We start from the raw sequence: 18,197 nt of genomic DNA, 5'->3' as shown, positions 1-18,197 counted from the left end.
GAAAAGACCTTTGAGATCATCAAGCCCAACAGCACCTGTCCACTACTACACCAGGTCCCTGAGCACCTCATCTCCTGTCATTTAAACACCTCCACGGATGGAGACTCCACCATCTCCCTGAGCAGCCTCTGCCAGGGCCTGAGAACCCCGTTGGTGAAGAAGTTTTCCCTGATGTCCAATCTGAACCTCCCCATGTGCAACTTGAAGCCATTTCCTCTCATCCTATCACCTGTCACTTGGGAGGAGAGACCAACACCCACCTCACTACAACCTCCTTTCAGGGAATTGTAGACAGTGGTAAGGTCCCCCATTAGCGTCCTTTCCTCCCGGCTAAACAATCCCAGGTGCCTCAGCAACCTGTCATAACACTTGTCCTCCAACCCCTTCACCAGCTTTGTTGTTCTTCTCTGGATGTGCTCTAGCCTTTCAATGTCCTTCTTGTAATGAGGACCCCAAAACTGAACCCAGGATTCAAGGTGCAATTAAGGAACAGGACATGGCTTGGATGCTTTTGCAGGAGTCTGGCAGACAGCAGAGGTATTTGAATCCTCATCTCAGCTCCATTTAAATTTCCAGGCCAGCCCAACCCTGGCAGGTGGACATGGATTGCTTTAGCAGGACTCTGCACAGCAGCAGGAAGCCAGGGAAACCTGATCCCATCCCTGCTCTGCCTTGGAACAAAGAGCACCACTGAAAATCAAGAGCCAGCCATGCTTGAGCATGCAATGAGGCCATGGGCAGCCAGATTATCCCACCAGCGTTGATTTGAACCAGCAATTCCACCCCAGGGCAGACGGCTCATGCTGCCACCCATCCCAGTTCACAGGGCTCAGCCAAGCATCTACCCTGCAACCATCATCCCACCACAAACCAGTTAGGTGGCACATCAAGACAGCAGATGTTTTGCTGGTCACCATTTATTCAGCCAACATTCTGCATATACAAGTCTGGACCAAAGAATTGCTTTTGGCCAAGCTGCAAAGTTTCCAGGTCACATCTCCTCAAACCCAATCCACACCTCCCTTCTCTGGATGGAATTATAAGATCAGTATCCAAAATGCTTCATCCAAGCTGCCCTCCCACAGATAAGGGTATTATTCCTCATCACAGTCATCTCCACCTACTGAGTCCATTCCAACCTCCTCATAATCCTTCTCCAGGGCAGCCAGGTCCTCCCTGGCCTCCGAGAACTCCCCTTCCTCCATGCCCTCCCCCACATACCAGTGCACAAAGGCTCTCTTAGCGTACATCAGGTCAAACTTGTGGTCCAGGCGGGCCCACGCCTCCGCAATGGCCGTGGTGTTGCTCAGCATGCAGACAGCTCGCTGCACCTTGGCCAGGTCTCCCCCAGGCACCACCGTGGGAGGCTGGTAGTTGATGCCCACCTTGAAGCCTGTGGGGCACCAGTCCACAAACTGGATCGACCGGCGTGTTTTAATGGATGCAATGGCTGCGTTCACATCCTTGGGCACCACGTCGCCCCGGTACAGCAGGCAGCATGCCATGTACTTTCCCCGGCGGGGGTCACATTTCACCATCTGGTTGGAGAACTCAAAGCAAGCATTGGTGATCTCTGGCACTGACAGCTGCTCGTGGTGGGCCTTCTCTGCCGAGATGATGGGTGCATAGGTTGTGAGGGGGAAGTGTATCCTTGGGTAAGGGACCAGGTTGGTCTGAAACTCAGTCAGGTCAACGTTCAGAGCACCATCAAACCTCAGGGAGGCAGTGATGGAGGAGACAATCTGCCCGATCAGCCTATTGAGATTTTTGTAGGTGGGACGCTCAATATCCAGGTTGCGGTTGCAAATGTCATAGATGGCTTCATTATCCACCATGAAGGAGCAGTCTGAGTGCTCCAAGGTAGTGTGGGTGGTGAGGATGGAGTTGTAGGGCTCAACCACTGCTGTGGAAACCCGTGGGGCTGGGTAAACGGAGAACTCCAGCTTGGACTTCTTGCCATACTCCACCGAGAGCCTTTCCATGAGGAGGGAGGTGAACCCAGAGCCTGTGCCTCCTCCAAAGCTGTGGAAGACCAGGAATCCTTGCAGTCCACTGCACTGCTCAGTCTGCAGCACCAGGGAAAGAACCAGAAGGACAAAGTTACCGAAGTTATTCTTGTCTCATTGGACTTAAGTCTGAAGACCACTAAGAGGGTCCACCTACATGAAGAATATCTTAGTGTTATCACAGCACTTCTGAGGATATTACATGGGTGAAACCTCATACTCCAGAGGCAGTTACACAAGGGAGTGAATGCCTACAGGGAGACAGTAGCTAGAACCTGAGCTGGGATGAGGTGTTGGGTCAGGATTGACACAGCAGACATTACACCTCTGAGGAGAAAGCTACCTTGCCTGGGCAGTTAAATCACAGCTCCTGCTTGTTTTCCTGCTTAAGCTGGGGACATTTTTAGTCCTTTGTTTTCCCCTCAAGTCCCAACCAGTAAGATGTACACCCCACACATATCCCATCATGTTTTTCCAGGTCATAATGACATGATCAAGCTGACCAAGTTCTGCTTGCCCTTCCCCCCCTTGCATCTCTTGAGGGCCAAGATAAGAGCAACCAGAATGCTAATGCAGAAGACCCTCCATATGGCTGTTACCATTTTCCGAGCCCTTTCAAAAACGGGGTCAATGATCTCCTTCCCAATGGAGTAGTGGCCCCGGGCATAGTTGTTGGCAGCATCTTCTTTGCCATTGATGAGCTGCTCTGGGTGGAAGAGTGTGCGGTAGGTCCCATTCCTGATCTCATCTGAGGGAAGTTGAGATCTCATGAAAGTCACTGGAAGAAGATCCACTGTCTACCAAGTTACAGCATCTTAGATGCAGTTTCATATGGAAGTTGGCAGCCTCACCAGGAGTTTAGGTGCCCAACACTACTCTTGAAGTCAGAGAAGTTACTCCCCCACCCCCCAAGAGATTTGGAGACCTTCTATGACTTACCAATGACAGTGGGCTCCAGGTCAACAAATATTGCTCTGGGTACATACTTTCCTGCTCCTGTCTCACTGAAGAAGGTCCCAAAGGAAGAGTTTGTTTGCTCTGAGGATGCACAGGGGGAGATCATGCCATCTGGCTTAATCCCATGCTCCAGGCAATACAGTTCCCAACAGGAATTGCCCATCTGAACACCAGCTTGACCAATGTGGACAGAAATGCATTCCCTCTGCATGGCAATGGGAGAGGAGAGGAGGTTAGGAATGTGCCCTGAGGAACTAAACTAAAGCTGGCGCTTCTGGGTGTCATTATAGAGCACATGGCCAACAACCTGTGGACAAGAGCAGCATTAGCCTGGCTTGGTGGAACCCAAAAGCTGCTGAACAAGCAACAACTATGCATTAACTTTTCAGAGAGACATTGCAGTCTCATACCATAGCTGATACACAGATCGGGGCATTGCAGTAGGACCCTCTGCATCCCGGTGCTGTCATTACATTTCTCAGCAACCTTGTTCCCAGGATCAGACCACCAAACCCAGTTGTTGAACCTACAGCACACGATCGCTGTCAAGATGAACTAGTCATGGTTTCTTCTCTTTGCTCTGCTGATTCTGCCTTGGGACAGAAGATGGAGCACCAAGAACCTTACCAGGTACCTTGCCTGGTGCTCTCAGATGGAAAGGAAGGAAAGATTCAGCCCAGCCAGCAGTTCAAACAGAGCCCTCTGCACTCATCTTAAATGGGTAGCAGCAGAGGACCTCTGCCTCTCTCTGATGGAAGAGGCCTGTGCTATTGGACTTTAAGTTTGACTCTCAGAGCAGCTTCTCATCTCCATTCAGACTAGACACAACCATATGGGATCAGTTGGCTGGAGACAGCTAGAGAGGATCCAGGCTAGGATGAGTAGGGACCAGTTAGTCATCCCATCCATGAAAGACATGAAGAAACTGCTCTTGGCTTGAATCAAAAGGAGGAGCCCCTACACAGAAAGCTGTGAACTCCTGGACACAGAATGCCTCCTCGAATGAGCTGTTGAACTCCTGGGCACAGAATGCTGCATAAAGCAGGTTTTTTGGTTCAGGGAGAGTAGAAACTTCCACTGAAGCTTACTAGGGAGAAAAAGACCACAGCCAACCTAGGAAGCCCCAAGCTACAAGATAGAAAAGTATTAGATGGGCTTACTGAAGGTTTAGTTTGCTCTTACCACTCACTTTTAGCCATGGCCTGGGCAGAATGCTGGACCAGTGTGGTGGCTCTCAAATTATGTCCATGCAAGAAACCTGGCACAGCAGAACCCCACCAAGCACAGAAATGGGGCAGCAACATCCTACACTAGAGCAGAGGGACATGCTCTGAGGGTTGATAGGTACCGTATTAGCCCTCAGCCACTACTACATCTCTCCTTCTACACAAATGCTCCCAGGATAATCTTAGCCACCCCCACACCAAGGCTGGGATGCAGAGCCAGTCTTCACCTTCACCCTATCCTCCAGGTCAGCCTCAAATGGTCACCTAGCAGGGTCTTGTATCAAATGCCACCAGCAATGCCCTCAAAGATCCTTCACGCCGTCATACAAACAAAGCCTGAAGGCACTTCATTGGGGCAGTCCTTTCCAGGCCACAAAGTGGAGGTGAACATCAACCTTGCAAGGCCAACCCAGCTCCGGACGCCCACAAGCACAAGCTCTACACACCCCCAGGAGCCTCTTCTTCATGGGTCACATGCTCCAGAGTCCACAACCACTTTTACCTCCAGGAAAGCCAAGAGCAAGACACTTTCTCTAGCTTGAAAGAAAAGCTGCCTCCAGCTTCACCATCCTGCAGAGCTGAGAAGAATCAGCCATGGGTGTCAGAAAGAGAGCTCAACTCACCATAGCTCTGGTCCACCTGAGCTCCCCACCACAAACAGAACCACCTCACCAAGAGCACAACCTATTGCCTTCCCTCTTTGGCTTTTTATAGCAGGTGAAGCTGGGCTTTCACTAAAGGGTTCCCTCCTCCCGCAGACACCTGATGGCAAAAGGTTCAGGTGTTTCTTCTGCAAGAGGAACAGCTATGTGGGGTAATCAAGGTGCTTGGAATGACTTGCACCTGAAGACCCACGGAGTTTGCGGTTTCTTTGGCTTTAAGTATTCATCCAGCATTGCTTTCTCCATGATATTGAAGAGCTCTTCCTATGAAACCTGGAGAAGAGCTTTTTTTTTGGGGAGGAGTATTTAATTTCATTAATTTATTTATTATTTAAAGGATGAGGCTTGTTTTCCAAGCTTTCTTTGCGATCTTCAGGGCTAGAAATGTGCTTTTCTGCTTTCCAAAACCCTTTCCCAAATGCAAACAACATATCTTTTAAATCTCCTGGGGATGGTCAGGAATGTCAGGATGGAGCTGCCTTGTGGTTAACATTATGGGGGTTGGATGGCTTCTCCAACACTGGTGTCACAAGTAAAACTGAGCTCTCTCAGCTCAAGGTTATCACTGGCTCCTCTTCAACCAGACTCAAAAAAGCTGATTTCCCTGGAGGACTTGGGGCGGCTGTGGAGAGAGGTGACAGTGTATGACAAACCAAAGACTGAGGCACCATTGAGCCCACCCCATTGCAAGGAGACAATCAGGGAATCATAGAATGGTTTGGGTTGGAATGAACCTTTACAGATCATCTAGTCCAGCCTCCCCTGCAGTGAGCAGGAACACCTTCCACTGGATCAGGTTGCTCAAGGCCTCATCCAACCTGGCCATGAATCAGAGAATCATAGACTGGTTGGGATTGAAAGGGGCCATGAAGGTCATCTAGTCTGACCCCTCTGCATTGAGCAGAGACAGCTTCAATTCAATCAGGTTGCTCAGAGCCCCATCCAACCTGACTGTGGATGTTTCCAAGGATGGGGCTTCCACCACCTCTCTGGGCACCATGTGCCAGGGCCTCACGACCCTCAGTGTGAAAAATTTCTTCCTAATATCTAGTCTAAAATTCTCTTCTTTCAGATTAAAACCATCCCTCCTTGACCTATTGCTACAGGCCTAAAAAAAAGGTTCCCTCCACCATTATCTCTGAAAAGTTTTGCCCCACCATTCTTATAAACCCCCTTTAAGTATTGAAAGGCCACAATAAGGTGTCCTTGGAGTCTTCTCCAGGCTGAACAACCCCATCTATCTCAGCCTTTCTTTGTAAGGAAAGTGTTCTAGGCCTTTGGTCATTTTAGTGGCCTCCTCTGGATCTGCTCCAACAGTTCCATGTCCTTCCTGTGCTGAGGGCTCCACATCTGGACTCAGGACTCCAGATGAGGTCTCACCAGAGCAGAGTAGAGGGACAGAATCCCCTCCCTCACTCTGCTGGCCATGCTCCTTTTGATGCGGCCCAGGACATGGTTGGCCTTCTGGGCTGCCAGGACACATTGCTGTCTCATGTCCAGCTTCCACCAGGACCTTCAGGTCCTTCTCCATAGGGCTGCTCTCAATCACATCATCCCCCATCCTGTATTGAAACTGTGGATTGCCCCGACCCAGTTGTGGGACCTTGCACTTGGCCTCGTGGAACCTCATGAGGTTCACACAACCCCACTTCTTAGGCTTAAGGCCTGGGGACTGCCTCTATGGGAGGCTTCATATCTCATGATCTAGTGCTCTGGCTGTGGGTGGGGTGCCTTCTGTCCCACCACCCTTCTTGAGTTTAGTGGGGGGCTTGGGGTCTGCAAAGAGGGCGAAGAGAAAAAAGAACTCCTCCAGGAATACCTGCAGAAAATTACCAGGATGACAAAAGTTCATGAGTTAAAACAAAAACACCCGAGAGGGACATGGAGCAGAGAAAAGCACCCATCCATCAACCAGTGGACCTGGGCCTGAGGGTAGGGCAGTGTCTCACCCTCCTCTGAAGAACGGAGTTGGGTTTTGCATCTTAATGTGCTCCTGTCCATGTCACGAGTTGTGCTGAGAGGGGGATCCTTGCAGAGCTTATGGGAGACTGGGGATGACTCTGTTCCTGGGAGACCTGGCCCCAGCCCCTCCTGACCCAGCTCAGAGCAAGACAGGACATGCCAGGAAGAGGCCTTCATGCTACCAGGGATGGCTCCCTATAGGTGTATCTTGGTGTGCGTTTTTGGCCAGATGCTCAATGACCATTGAATCCTTTCCTCAGGGTCATGGGACCTTCTTTACCTCAGGATGGGGTTCAGGACCTGTTGAACTTGGGTGTTGTGTAAATCACTGCAGTATCTCTGGTTTGCTCTGATGTAGGTGAAGAAGGCCTTTGACCATTTGCACATGGAGGAGGTGAAGGAGGACAAGGGGCTTCCTGGAGGCCAGGGAAGACCTGGCTGCCTGAGTGAAGGATTAAGAAGAGGCTGGAAGGGACCCAGTGGTGGAAGCAGGAGAGTATGTTGGCCAGAGTGAGCCTGCAGTGTCTGTGCACCCACACCTGAACAAACCACTCTTTTTGAGTGAAATACCAAGAGTTTGGGTTTCATCCTTGTGTGAAATGGCAGGAAAGACCGAATCCTCATGTGGCTTTTACAAAACTGCACATCCCACCCAAACCAGCAATGCTGTCTTTCCATCATCTTCCAGTGGTCCAGGCTGACTGGGGAAGTTCCACTGGACTGGAGGTTGGCTAATGTTGTGCCCATCTGCAAGAAGGGTTGCAGAGAGGATCCGGGGAACTACAGGCTGTCAGTCTGACCTCAGTGCCGGGAAAAGTCATGGAACAGGTAACTTTGAGTGCTATCATGAAGCACATGCAAGAGAACCAGGTGATCAGGCGCAGTCAACATGGGTTTACAAAAGGCAGGTCTTGCCAAACTAACCTGATCGCCTTCTATGACCAAGTGACTCGACTGCTGGATGAGGGAAAGGCTGTGGCTGTAGTCTTCTTGGACTTCACTAAAGCCTTTGACACAGTTTCTCACAGCATTCTGCTTCAGAAACTGTCAGCCTCTGGCCTGGACAGGCGCACACTCTCCTGGGTTGAAAACTGGTTGGATGGCCGGGCCCAGAGAGTGGTGGTCAATGGAGTTAACTCCAGCTGGGGGCCAGTCACAAGTGGAGTTCCTCAGGGCTTGGTACTGGGTCCAGCCCTGTTCAATGTCTTTATCAATGACCTGGATGAAGGCATTGAGTGCCCCCTTAGCAAGTTTGCGGATGACACTAAGGTGGGTGGAAGTGTGGATCTGCTGGAGGGTAGGGAGGCTCTGCAAAGGGATCTTAACAGGCTGGACCGCTGGGCTGAGGCCAATGGCATGAGGTTTAACAAGGCCAAATGCCGGGTCCTGCACTTGCGGCACAACAACCCTATGCAGTGCTACAGACTGGGGGAAGAGTGGCTGGAGAGCTGTACAGAGGAGAAGGACCTGGGGGTAATGGTTGACAGCGACTGAACATGAGCCAGCAGTGTGCCCAGGTGGCCAAGAAGGCCAATGGCATCTTGGCTTGGATCAGAAACGGTGTCACCAGCAGGTCCAGGAAGGTGATTCTCCCTCTGTACTCGGCACTGGTGAGGCCGCACCTTGAGTACTGTGTTCAGTTCTGGGCCCCTCACCACAAGAAGGATGTTGAGGCTCTGGAGCGTGTCCAGAGAAGAGCAACAAAGCTGGTGAAGGGGCTGGAGAACAAGTCTTATGAGGAGCGGCTGAGAGAGCTGGGGTTGTTTAGCCTGGAGAAGAGGAGGCTGAGGGGAGACCTTATTACTCTCTACAACTACCTGAAAGGAGGTTGTGGAGAGGAGGGAGCTGGGCTCTTCTCCCAAGTGACTGAGGACAGGACAAGGGGGAATGTCCTGAAGCTCCACCAGGGGAGGTTCAGGCTGGATATCAGAAAAAAATTCTTCACAGAAAGAGTCATCGAGCACTGGAACAGCTGCCCAGGGAGGTGGTCGAGTCACCTTCCCTGGAGGTGTTTAAGGAACGGGTTGATGAAGTGCTTAGGGACATGGTTTAAGGGAGTGTTAGGAATGGTTGGACTCGATGATCCAGTGGGTCCTTTCCAACCTGGTGATTCTATGATTCTATGACTGTCCTTCCCAAGCACGGCAGCCTTGGCTCTGCACTATGCTAGACCCAGGTGGGTACTGATGGAGATTCCAGTGCTCCATCTGGCTTCCTCAGGAAATTTGGCTCCTCCAACCTCCGCCTGTGTCTCAGCCTCTCCAAACAACTTCTGGTCTTGCTTGGCAGAGGTTGAGAAGGAGGATTGATTTTGGAAGGTTTTGTCCAAGCCAGTGCTGGGTGTGGGTGAGACTCCCCCATTGGGATGCAGATGGGGAAGGAGGATCTCTGCTTTCCCCATCACTCTCAGCTCGTGCCTGCTGTCCCCATCTCAGCTTTGCACGTGTGAGCACAGCCTGGTGCCAACAGACATCTTGGACTCATCTGGCTTTAAATTGGAGGCGGGGAGATTTAGATTAGATATTAGGAAGAAATTCTTCACTCTGAGGGTGGTGAGGCACAGGCACAGGTTGCCCAGAGGACCTGGGGCTGCGCCACCCCTGGAGGTGTTCAAAGCCAGGTTGAATGGGGCCTTGAGCAGCCTGATCTAGTGGGAGGTGTCCCTGTCCATGGCAGGGGGTTAGAACTGGATGACCTTTAAGGTCCCTTTCAACTCAACCCATTCTATGTTTCTATGTGTTTGCAGATGGCTGGTGGGTCCATCTGCCAAGTCTTCAACCGGAGACCTGTCCTCTCATAATGTCCCACTTGCAGTGCTCCCCATGGCCATGCCCTGGACACATGGACAGGGCTGGTGGGAGCTGCTTTGATTCTCTTGGCAAATATGTCCTGGGGAAGGGAGGCCAAGTTTCTCTCCACCTTGCATGCCTGCTGCATGCAGGGATGGAGGCCAAGGGAGGCAGTTTTACCTTGGAGCTGGGGTGGGAGGTGAAGAGAAAGGAAGATTTAGAGGAAGGCATAAATACTCCAAGGTGAAGGGATGGGAACTTGGTGAGCTGGGTCCAGTGGAGGGTGGAAAGGAGCAGGGTGAGTGGAGATGCTCTGTGAATAGGGAGCTGAAGCTCCAGGACTGGTATAAAGCTCTACAAGGAAAGGGAAAGCAGTGGGGAGGTAGGCGGGGTCAGATAGGACAACATGGTCAGACCCCATGGGGTGTGTCTGGAGTAGCTAGGGAGGCATCTGCAACTCCTGGGGTCCAAACTCACCTGAGAATGTGAGGGGACCCTGGTGAGGACCAACCAATGGCCTCTGGACACTCATGAAAGGCCATGTAGATGGAGAGAGTGATGCTGAAGGTTCTGGCAGGGAAAGTGGTTGTTGCAAGACAAACTTAAAACCTAGAGAGTTCCCAGGAGGAGAAATTGAGGTCCCCGGACCAGTCTTGCTTTTCCCTTCCCAGTGCAGTGGTGGGTGTATATTGGGACAGCTGGTGTATGGGGACTTGAGAGGGTGTAGGGTCTGGACCATGGTGGGGACAGGGCTGTGAGGTTGAGCTGGAGAGGTGTTTTGGGAAGGGTATGGGTCCAAACAGACACAATCGAGCACCCGGTGGAGGCGATGGTAGAACAAAGCATTGGAAACTCAAGAGATCGTAGCTTTAATAGGGGCCTTCCCAAGGTGACACGTCCCCTTGCCCTGCTGTGGACATGCACTTCTTCTCCACGCATGGAAATGTCAAGGAGGAGGGATAGAGAAGATCGTGAAGGAGAGAAGGAGGAAGAGGAGATATGAAAGATAGGTAACTCTATGGGTCAAAAATATACAACACTGATATCATACACGGCTGTCAGTCCCCTCTGGCCAGCAGGTCAGGGCTGGGTGGTGGCCTCACACAGCCAGTCCTGCTCCGAGTCTCCCCTGCCCCGTGGAGGGTCACTTCCGCCGCCCGATTTGGGCCATGAGGTGCGCATTGGCAGCAGCCTTCGCCCTCAAGTTCTTGGCTTTGGCGATGTTGAAAAGGATGTTCATGATGTTGGTGGGGACATCAAGGGAGAGGGTCACCTTGGTGCGGCGGTCACTCTTGGCCCGGTTTTGATATGTCTTCCCCTTCACTTGTGCTTGCGAGACATATTTGTAATGGCCTTCCCCTGGGAATGTCCTTTTCCCCATCTCTTCATCCACCACGTCCTCCCCCTCCTCCTCCTCAGACACCATCTCTGGCAATGGAGAGTCAAAGCTGCGCCTTTCCAAGATAGCGTTTCCCTCTGGCTGGCTCTTCTGGGCTTCAGCGAGGGCTGCGTTGAGGCAGCTGAAGATGGAGGCAGAGTTATAGAGGCGGAGAGCCTGGCTGGTCTCAGCAGCGCAGAGGAGGATGAGGAGGAGCAGCAGCCTGGTGTGGGGCATTGCGGTGGCCTGCCTGGTGGAGATAGTGAAGGGAGGGCAGAGATGGGCATGAGCTTCCCACAGGGCCTGGGGCAGAGCACCATCACACCCCTCCCACATCCCATGGACCTGGCTTCACCTCCCAGGTTCCCACCAAGTCCTGTCTAATGGTTAAAGTAGGTGGGAATGGGTTGGCTTGGGGTCTTCTTCTCCAAGGTGCAATCCCTCAGCCTTTGGTTTTGGTGTGCTGGGTGGGAGGTGGGATGTCCACCAGTTTTGCAAGGCTGCAGCCTCCATGGAGGGGAGGATTTGGCCATCCTTTGCCCAAACGCAAGTGCCTGCCATAGGAGAATTGGTTTCTACCATGCCCTTCCCTGTGGCAGTCTTGCTGTAGTACCCATGCAGCCTTCTCCACCTTGCTAACACCTCCACCTCCACAGAGTGTATCACCAGCTGCTGTAAAGGTGAGTTTTCCTTTCAGCTCCTCTGTGGTCAACCTGAAGCCGGGAACTGTTGGACTGGGTCCAGAGGAGGCCATGAGGATGATCAGAGGAATGCAGCATATCTGCTGTGAGGACAGGCTGAGAGAGTTGGGGTTATTCAGCTGGAGAAGAGAAAGCTCCATGGAGATGTTAAAGTGCCCTTACAGTACCTGAAGGGGCTTCAGGAAAGCTGGGGAGGGACTTTTTACAAGGTTCTGGAGTGATAGGATGAAGGGAAGTGGCTTTAAATTGGAAGGGGGAAGATTTAGATTAGACATTAGGAAGAAATTCTTCCCGATGAGGGTGGTGAAGGCCCTGGCACAGGTTGCCCAGGGAACTTGTGGCTGCCCCATCTCTGGAGGTGTTCAAGGCCAGGTTGGATGGGGCCTTGAGAAGCCTGGTCTTGTGGGAGGTGTCCCTGCGGAGTTGGAACTGGATGATCTTTATGGTCCCTTCCAACCCAACCGATTCTATGATTCTATGATTCTATGATTCTATGATTAAGCCACCAGAGATTTTTCTGTGCTCTCTGAAGTTGGCAATGGCCTGTCTCACCCAACTTGTCCAAAAAGGCAATGGAGAGTGGAGTAGGTCCCTGTGCTGGAAGAGGTATCCAATGTGACAGCCCCATGTCCCCTCTCCAGACCTCCAGCCCTGGCCTTGGGTGCTCTGGGGTTACCTGTCACCCCATGGCTCCATCGCTCAGACCCCCCTCCACCCTCGTTGAAGGACATCTAATGACACTTTTAGGGCACGTTCCCCCTGTGGACATCTGTGGGCATCTGAGGCCACCTCCAAAATCACAGCAGAGCAACATCACTCCCTGTTTGAAATATGGCCACTTTTGGGTCTTGGGAGGGCTGAAAACCTCAAGATAACCCTCTTGCTCTGCAAAACCTCCCTATCGCCGTGTCCTATCTCTCTGGGAAGCGACCCATCTCTCTGTATATCCACTCGATGGCTCAGAAAGGATGACCTCAAAGACCACAAGAGATCTTCCAGCAGGGGTCTTTGCTCGTATTGAGGTCAGACAAGTGTCCCCGAGGGCACACGGCCCCACCAAGTGCCTGGAGATGTTCTGGCATTCCCAATCTTTGGGCCCCATCTTGTGGCAGTCCCATCTCATGGCAAGTCCTGGCTTGGGGACAGTCCCCCAGGAGTGTGGGACCCTGTCTAGGGCTGTGGTTTCACTGCTGGTTTGGGGCTGTGAGCTGCTAAGTTGTTTACCATGGGAATGGGAGAATAGAGGGGCCAAGGAGGCTGGAGAAGCTCCTGAGGAGCAGGATGGCTCCTGTCAGTCTCTGTGGATGTCTGTGTCCTGCAGCCACTGCTGAGAAGGGAGGTTGTGCCTTGGTGCATGAGGGGCTTCTGGGTGGGGGAGATGTCCTCAGACTGATCCAAAACCAGATTGAATCATTCGTCCCCAAGAGCTGTTGCCCTGGACCTGCTCTCCTGCCACTGAGCCATGGTCCCTGAAAGTGGTGTCACCTTAACTCTGTTGTTCATTGTTCTGTGGAAGGGGAGATTGGGGCAGTTAGCCCTGTCCTTGGCCATCCCTTGGAGAGGGAGATGGGGTGGATTTGTCCCTTTAACTCAGCCCTTTGCCATCCCTTGGAGGGAGAGATGAGAGCAGGTTTGTCCTTCTAACTCTGCCCTTCACCATCCCTTGGAGAGGGAGATGGGGTGGATTTGTCCCTTTAACTCAGCCCTTTGCCATCCCTTGGAGGGAGAGATGAGAGCAGGTTTGTCCTTCTAACTCTGCCCTTCACCATCCCTTGGAGAGGGAGATGGAGTGGATTTGTCCCTTTAACTCAGCCCTTTGCCATCCTTTGAGGGAGAAATCAGGACAGGTTTATCCCTTAACTTTGCCATCCCTTGCGGAGGGAGATTGAGGCAGGTTTATTCTTTTAACTCTCCCCTTTGCCATCTCTTGGAGGGAGATCAGGACAGGTTTATCCCTTAACTTTGCCATCCCTTGAGGAGGGAGATTGAGACAGGTTTATCCTTTTAACTCTAGCCTTTGCTATCCCTTGGAGGGAGAGATCAGAACAGGTTTATCCTTGTAATGCTGCCCTTTGCCATCCTTTGGAGGGGGAGTTTGGGGCAGGTTTAATCACCTTTAATCTGCCCTTTGCTGTCCCTTGGAGGAAGAGATTGAGGCAGGTTTATCCCTTTACTCTGCCCTTTGCCATCCCTCAGGGAAAAAGATGGAGGCAGGTTTATCCCTTAACTTCGCCATCCCTTGGGGAGGGAGATTGAGGCAGTTTTGTCCTTTTAACTCTCCCCTTTGCCATCCGTTGGAGGGAGAGATCGGAGCAAGTTTATCCTTTTAACTCTGCCCTTTGGCATCCCTTGGAGAGGTAGGTGGCGAGGATTTGTCCTTTTAATTCTGCCCTTCTCCATCCCTTAGAGGGGGAGATCAGGACAGATTTATCCCTTAACTTTGCCATCCCTCGGGGAGTGAGATTGAGGCAGGTTTACCCCTTAGCTCTGCCCTTTGCTGTCCCTCGGAGAGTGAGATTGGGGCACGTTTATCCTTGTAACTCTACCCTTTGCTATCCACCGGAGTGGGATGTTGGAGCAGGTTGTACGGACAGGATCTGAGGGAGCTGCTTGATTTCCACTTCTTGGACTCACTCGCCCCTGCACAAACCCTCCCGGAGCTCCTGTAGGCAACAACCATCCCCTTATAACTCTGTGTAGAAAGAGAGGAAGGATGTGCAGCAGCTGTGGCACGACCCAGGCAGCACTGGCAATGCCATCACATTAGGATGCAGAGGAAAAACCCTCCCCAGGCACACAACTCCCTTTTGAGGGCCCAAAACACACCTTCCTTCAGCCCCAAATCAGACATTTAAGTCCTGGCACTTCGATTCTGTTTGCAAAGCCTTAAAAGCATGAAGAACCGTCTCCCACCCCAAAGCCTCCCCCTTTGGAGCTGTGATGCAGCCCCAGATGAAGCAGCCTCTCCAGCAAACTCCTTGCAGCCCCTGCTAGCAGGAAAGGGAATTTGGGGCATGAAATGATGAATTGCTAAATTTCTCACCCCTGTCTGCAGCTCCTGCTCTCCTGGGATGACCTCAGGCTGCTGGATGGAGAATAGAAAGATCTCCAAAAGCTCTTGCAGAGCTGGCACACCTACTGGGAGAGATATGAGCCGGTGTGAGCTGTCGCTGCCCTCTCCAGAGCCACCGAGCAGCATCTCCACCTCGTCTCTTCCCGACACCTATTTCACAACTGTCTGAAATGGGTGGCTTGGCCCCTGCTGGCTTGTTTCCCATTTAGCAAAACTCTTTAGGGACATCGGACGAGCAAGGGGAAAGGCAGAGCAAAGGGGAAATGTGACTGCAACACATCTGCATGCACTGCCTGGTTTCCTGGTCCTTGGCTGTGCGACAGATATCTGGCAAAATAAGCAAAAATCAACAAAAAAAGCAGCTGACTGGGCAGAAAAAGGTGACATTTTGGCATTTTTATTTTTTTTTGCATGGAGGTTTTGTGCCCTGGTGTGCCAGAAAGTTTTTATGGAGCAGGAAAGAAGCTGGAATTGGGATTTCCTCTCTCTTAAAAAAAAGCAGGAAAAGAAGGAAAACCACCTGCAGTGGAGCTGAGGAACTCGGGATTCGGAAATCTGCCGCGGTGAGAGGGTGACCTGCGGGTGCCATTCGTTGTGGCTGGAAATTGCCTGGATGCCTGTGAGCAATTTGCAGGCATTTTATGGAGATGGAGCCAAAAGCCACTGCGGGACCATTTGCATTGGTTGAAGATCTCCCTCTCGGCTTTAAAAGTGAAAAGTAAATCGCTCTGGCAAGACAGTTCCAGCAAACCAGGGACAAAGCTATTTGCTGGTTATCACGAGCTCCTCTGCAGCGGAGATACGGGATTAAGCTGATTTTTTTCCCTATTAAAAAGTAAGTCTGGAATAAAATAATGCTGTGGATGAGACTTGTAGACTTTTTAAACTCTTTCTGTCTGTTGCTGCCTCCACTTTCCTACTGAATCCCTCCTGATGATGCTGGGAAATCCAAGCTGACCCGATGGGAATGGGGCTGTGCTCTCCTCTCCAACCCCTTAACCACAGCAGGGATTTGTATCTCCATTTTTTGATTTCCCAATACACCCAAACCTTCCCCATGCTGCCCAGCCTGATCTGCCTCCCCAAATTATTACATTAAGATAGCAGAAATCGCTTGATTAGGAGGAAGGGTGGGAGAGTCTCTTAACACAATATCTTGAACTGTTTTTCCCTATCCTGCTTATTTTTTCCTCTTGCAGAGAAACGTGGAACCTGATCTCCCAAGGAAAGCACTAAAATATTTAAAGTTTGTGCAAATGAAGCCAGCTGCTGGTTAATAAATGAAATCCAGGCACTCACCTGGTTGTCCTCGGTGGTCGGGATGGGAAGGGGTTGCTGCAGTCTCACTCCGCGGAGAGAAGCATCAGGCGCGTTCCCCTGAACTTCTGCACCCTCGCTTTTCTTTTATTGTTATTAAGAGGGCTGCGATAGTTTTTCTCTCTATGGAAACGCTTTTCCCCTCCCTTGTGTATATATAAAAATGAGAGATCACGGGGTTTGAGTCGTAACTCCAGACGTGGAGCCTTCATTTGGGCATGATTTCATTAAAATGAAATCAGAGGGAGCTGGCAACGTCATGGGGCTGTTGTGCCTCTCCCCATTCAGAAGGAAAAAAAGGTGGAGGGGGATGGAAAGACACCTGAACCAAACAGCCTGGTGAGAACCACCTGAAAACGGGGTTGTCGCCAACACTGGGACTTTGCAGGATGACACAGACACACTTTCCCCCCATTCCTGCAGGTAGTCAGGCACTTGGTGCAAGGATCTTTTAAATGCAAAGACATTTATGCTTCCTAAGGATGCCTGTTGGGCTTTTCAGAGTTAATTAACAGCGTTATCCCAATTAATGTGTTTCTATTTGAAGAGTGGGGCTGGTGCAGCACCTTTACCTCATCCCTGGAGATGTTCAGGACCTGGATGAAGCTATAAGCAACCTGATCAGTGGAAGGTGTCCCTGCCCGTAGCAGGGGGGTTGGAACTGGATGATGTTTAAGGTTCCTTCCAACCCAACCCATCCTATGATTCTCGGCAGGGTTTTGCCCTAAGATAGTGCTCATAACCCCCATCTGCAGTAGGTGCAGCCTTGCCCAACTCACTGCTTTGCCCTCTGCTTGGTTCCTCATCTCTGGTGCCTTTTGTCCTCCTGTCCAGAGAGGGAAACCTGTGGAATACTGAAATTTTGCCAGAGTTCTTCCAGGGTGTGGTACCAAAGTCTGAGGTGCAGCATGGAGGTAGGGATAATGTGTGTCTTGAAAAAAGACCCCCTGACAGCCCCCAAAGGAACTGAAGTCCAGTGGAATTAACTCAGTTTGCAAGCACACAAGAAGGTTACCTCCCCAGTTTGGGGTCCCAGGACCACTTCGGTCCCTGTGTGGTCAGAGAAGTCTCCTGTGATGCCCCCAGCACTGGTTTGCAAGCAAAAGCACATTGTGCTATGAAGAGGATGGGGATGGAGATATCCCTCTTGGAAACAGGGGTTGATCCATGTAATCATGTGCTGACACAGCCAAAAGAATCAAGATTCTGGTGGAAGGTCCTTCCAGTGCCCACCACAGAGTCACAGCTAGGCTGGGGGCTCCTGGTGGTCCCAGGACTCTGCTCAGCCCTGTCTGCTTATTGCCACCTTCTTCTAGCAAAGGCCTGGAGGAGTGTCGTTATCACTGGGAAGGGACCAATTCTACCAGAAGTGGGGAAAATCCTCTGAGCAACCCCATGAAAGTTCGCAGCAGCCAACAGGGACCCTGGATGGACTCCAGGTTAGAATAGAGAGATGTTCTTGCTCCTGGACCACACATCAAAGATGGTCACAGCTGCTCCTTTGGAGAAGAGGAGCCATAAGTGTGCATACTCTTGGCTGAGCATCTTTGAGCTTTTCACTGATTCCCTGAACGTGGTGTCTGTTGTCTGAGAGGCAGTGACCAGTAACCATGAGAGCTCCTCTTTGCTTCAGTCCTGGGCTGAGCCATTAATCACCGCCATCTGTCAACTGAGACACATCAGGATCCATAGCTCCAGCAACTCTTCATCTTCATTTGAAGCTTTCACTTCCTGGACCAATGTTTTCATTCCACTCCTTCACTGAGACATGGAAGACAGTTTGGTTATCAAAATCTTTGGAACCTTAGGTCATATTTTTGGCCAAGCAAATCCACTTGCAGACTTCAATGTAAAGTACTGGGTGGGGAATGCCATTAAAGGGACTTCTTCCAAGAAAGAGGGGAATCACCATCTGGCCCACAGACCTCTCTCCTTTCCCTCTGGCAAATGTTTGTGGGCTCATTTATCGCAGAAGGACGAGCTTTCTTTAAGGGCTGCGTGGTCCCCGCAGCTGATGAAACCCTTGAGCTCATACTCTGTGGTGAGGAAGCATTGATAGATGAGAGCTATTTCCAACACGTCGCCCACGGTGAAGGTCCATTAAAAATGATTTCCCCTTGTGCTCC

At 51.3% G+C, this 18,197-nt stretch overlaps 2 protein-coding genes across 5 annotated transcripts; both read right to left on the bottom strand.

Moving 5' to 3' along the window:
• Positions 1-1,094: 1,094 nt before the first annotated feature.
• LOC104061446 (tubulin alpha-3 chain) lies at positions 1,095-12,908 on the bottom strand. 2 transcript variants are annotated; one of them, XM_009563391.2, is made up of 4 exons: positions 12,891-12,908; positions 2,946-3,168; positions 2,606-2,754; positions 1,095-2,066 (listed from the first exon to the last, which is right to left on the bottom strand). In XM_009563391.2, exons 1-4 carry the CDS (start codon positions 12,906-12,908, stop codon positions 1,095-1,097), a joined length of 1,362 nt encoding a protein of 453 aa, XP_009561686.2. The 2 variants fall into 2 exon arrangements, with proteins under 2 accessions (XP_009561686.2, XP_009561688.2); XM_009563393.2 differs by lacking the exon at positions 12,891-12,908 and having other exon boundaries at positions 2,946-3,174.
• UCN3 (urocortin 3) lies at positions 10,476-18,160 on the bottom strand. Of its 3 annotated transcripts, none has more exons than XM_054063676.1 (3): positions 16,054-18,160; positions 14,725-14,766; positions 10,476-11,230 (listed from the first exon to the last, which is right to left on the bottom strand). In XM_054063676.1, exon 3 carries the CDS (start codon positions 11,215-11,217, stop codon positions 10,747-10,749), a length of 471 nt encoding a protein of 156 aa, XP_053919651.1. In that variant the 5' UTR covers positions 11,218-11,230; positions 14,725-14,766; positions 16,054-18,160; the 3' UTR covers positions 10,476-10,746. The 3 variants fall into 3 exon arrangements, with proteins under 3 accessions (XP_053919651.1, XP_053919635.1, XP_053919644.1); XM_054063660.1 differs by having other exon boundaries at positions 14,725-14,819; positions 16,054-18,159; XM_054063669.1 differs by lacking the exon at positions 14,725-14,766 and having other exon boundaries at positions 16,054-18,158.
• Positions 18,161-18,197: the final 37 nt, after the last annotated feature.

Source organism: Cuculus canorus, chromosome 1 (assembly GCF_017976375.1).
Source record: "Cuculus canorus isolate bCucCan1 chromosome 1, bCucCan1.pri, whole genome shotgun sequence".
Lineage (NCBI taxonomy): Eukaryota > Metazoa > Chordata > Aves > Cuculiformes > Cuculidae > Cuculus > Cuculus canorus.
Note: the sequence above shows the minus strand (reverse complement) of the source record. Positions and strands in the feature narration are given on the sequence as shown.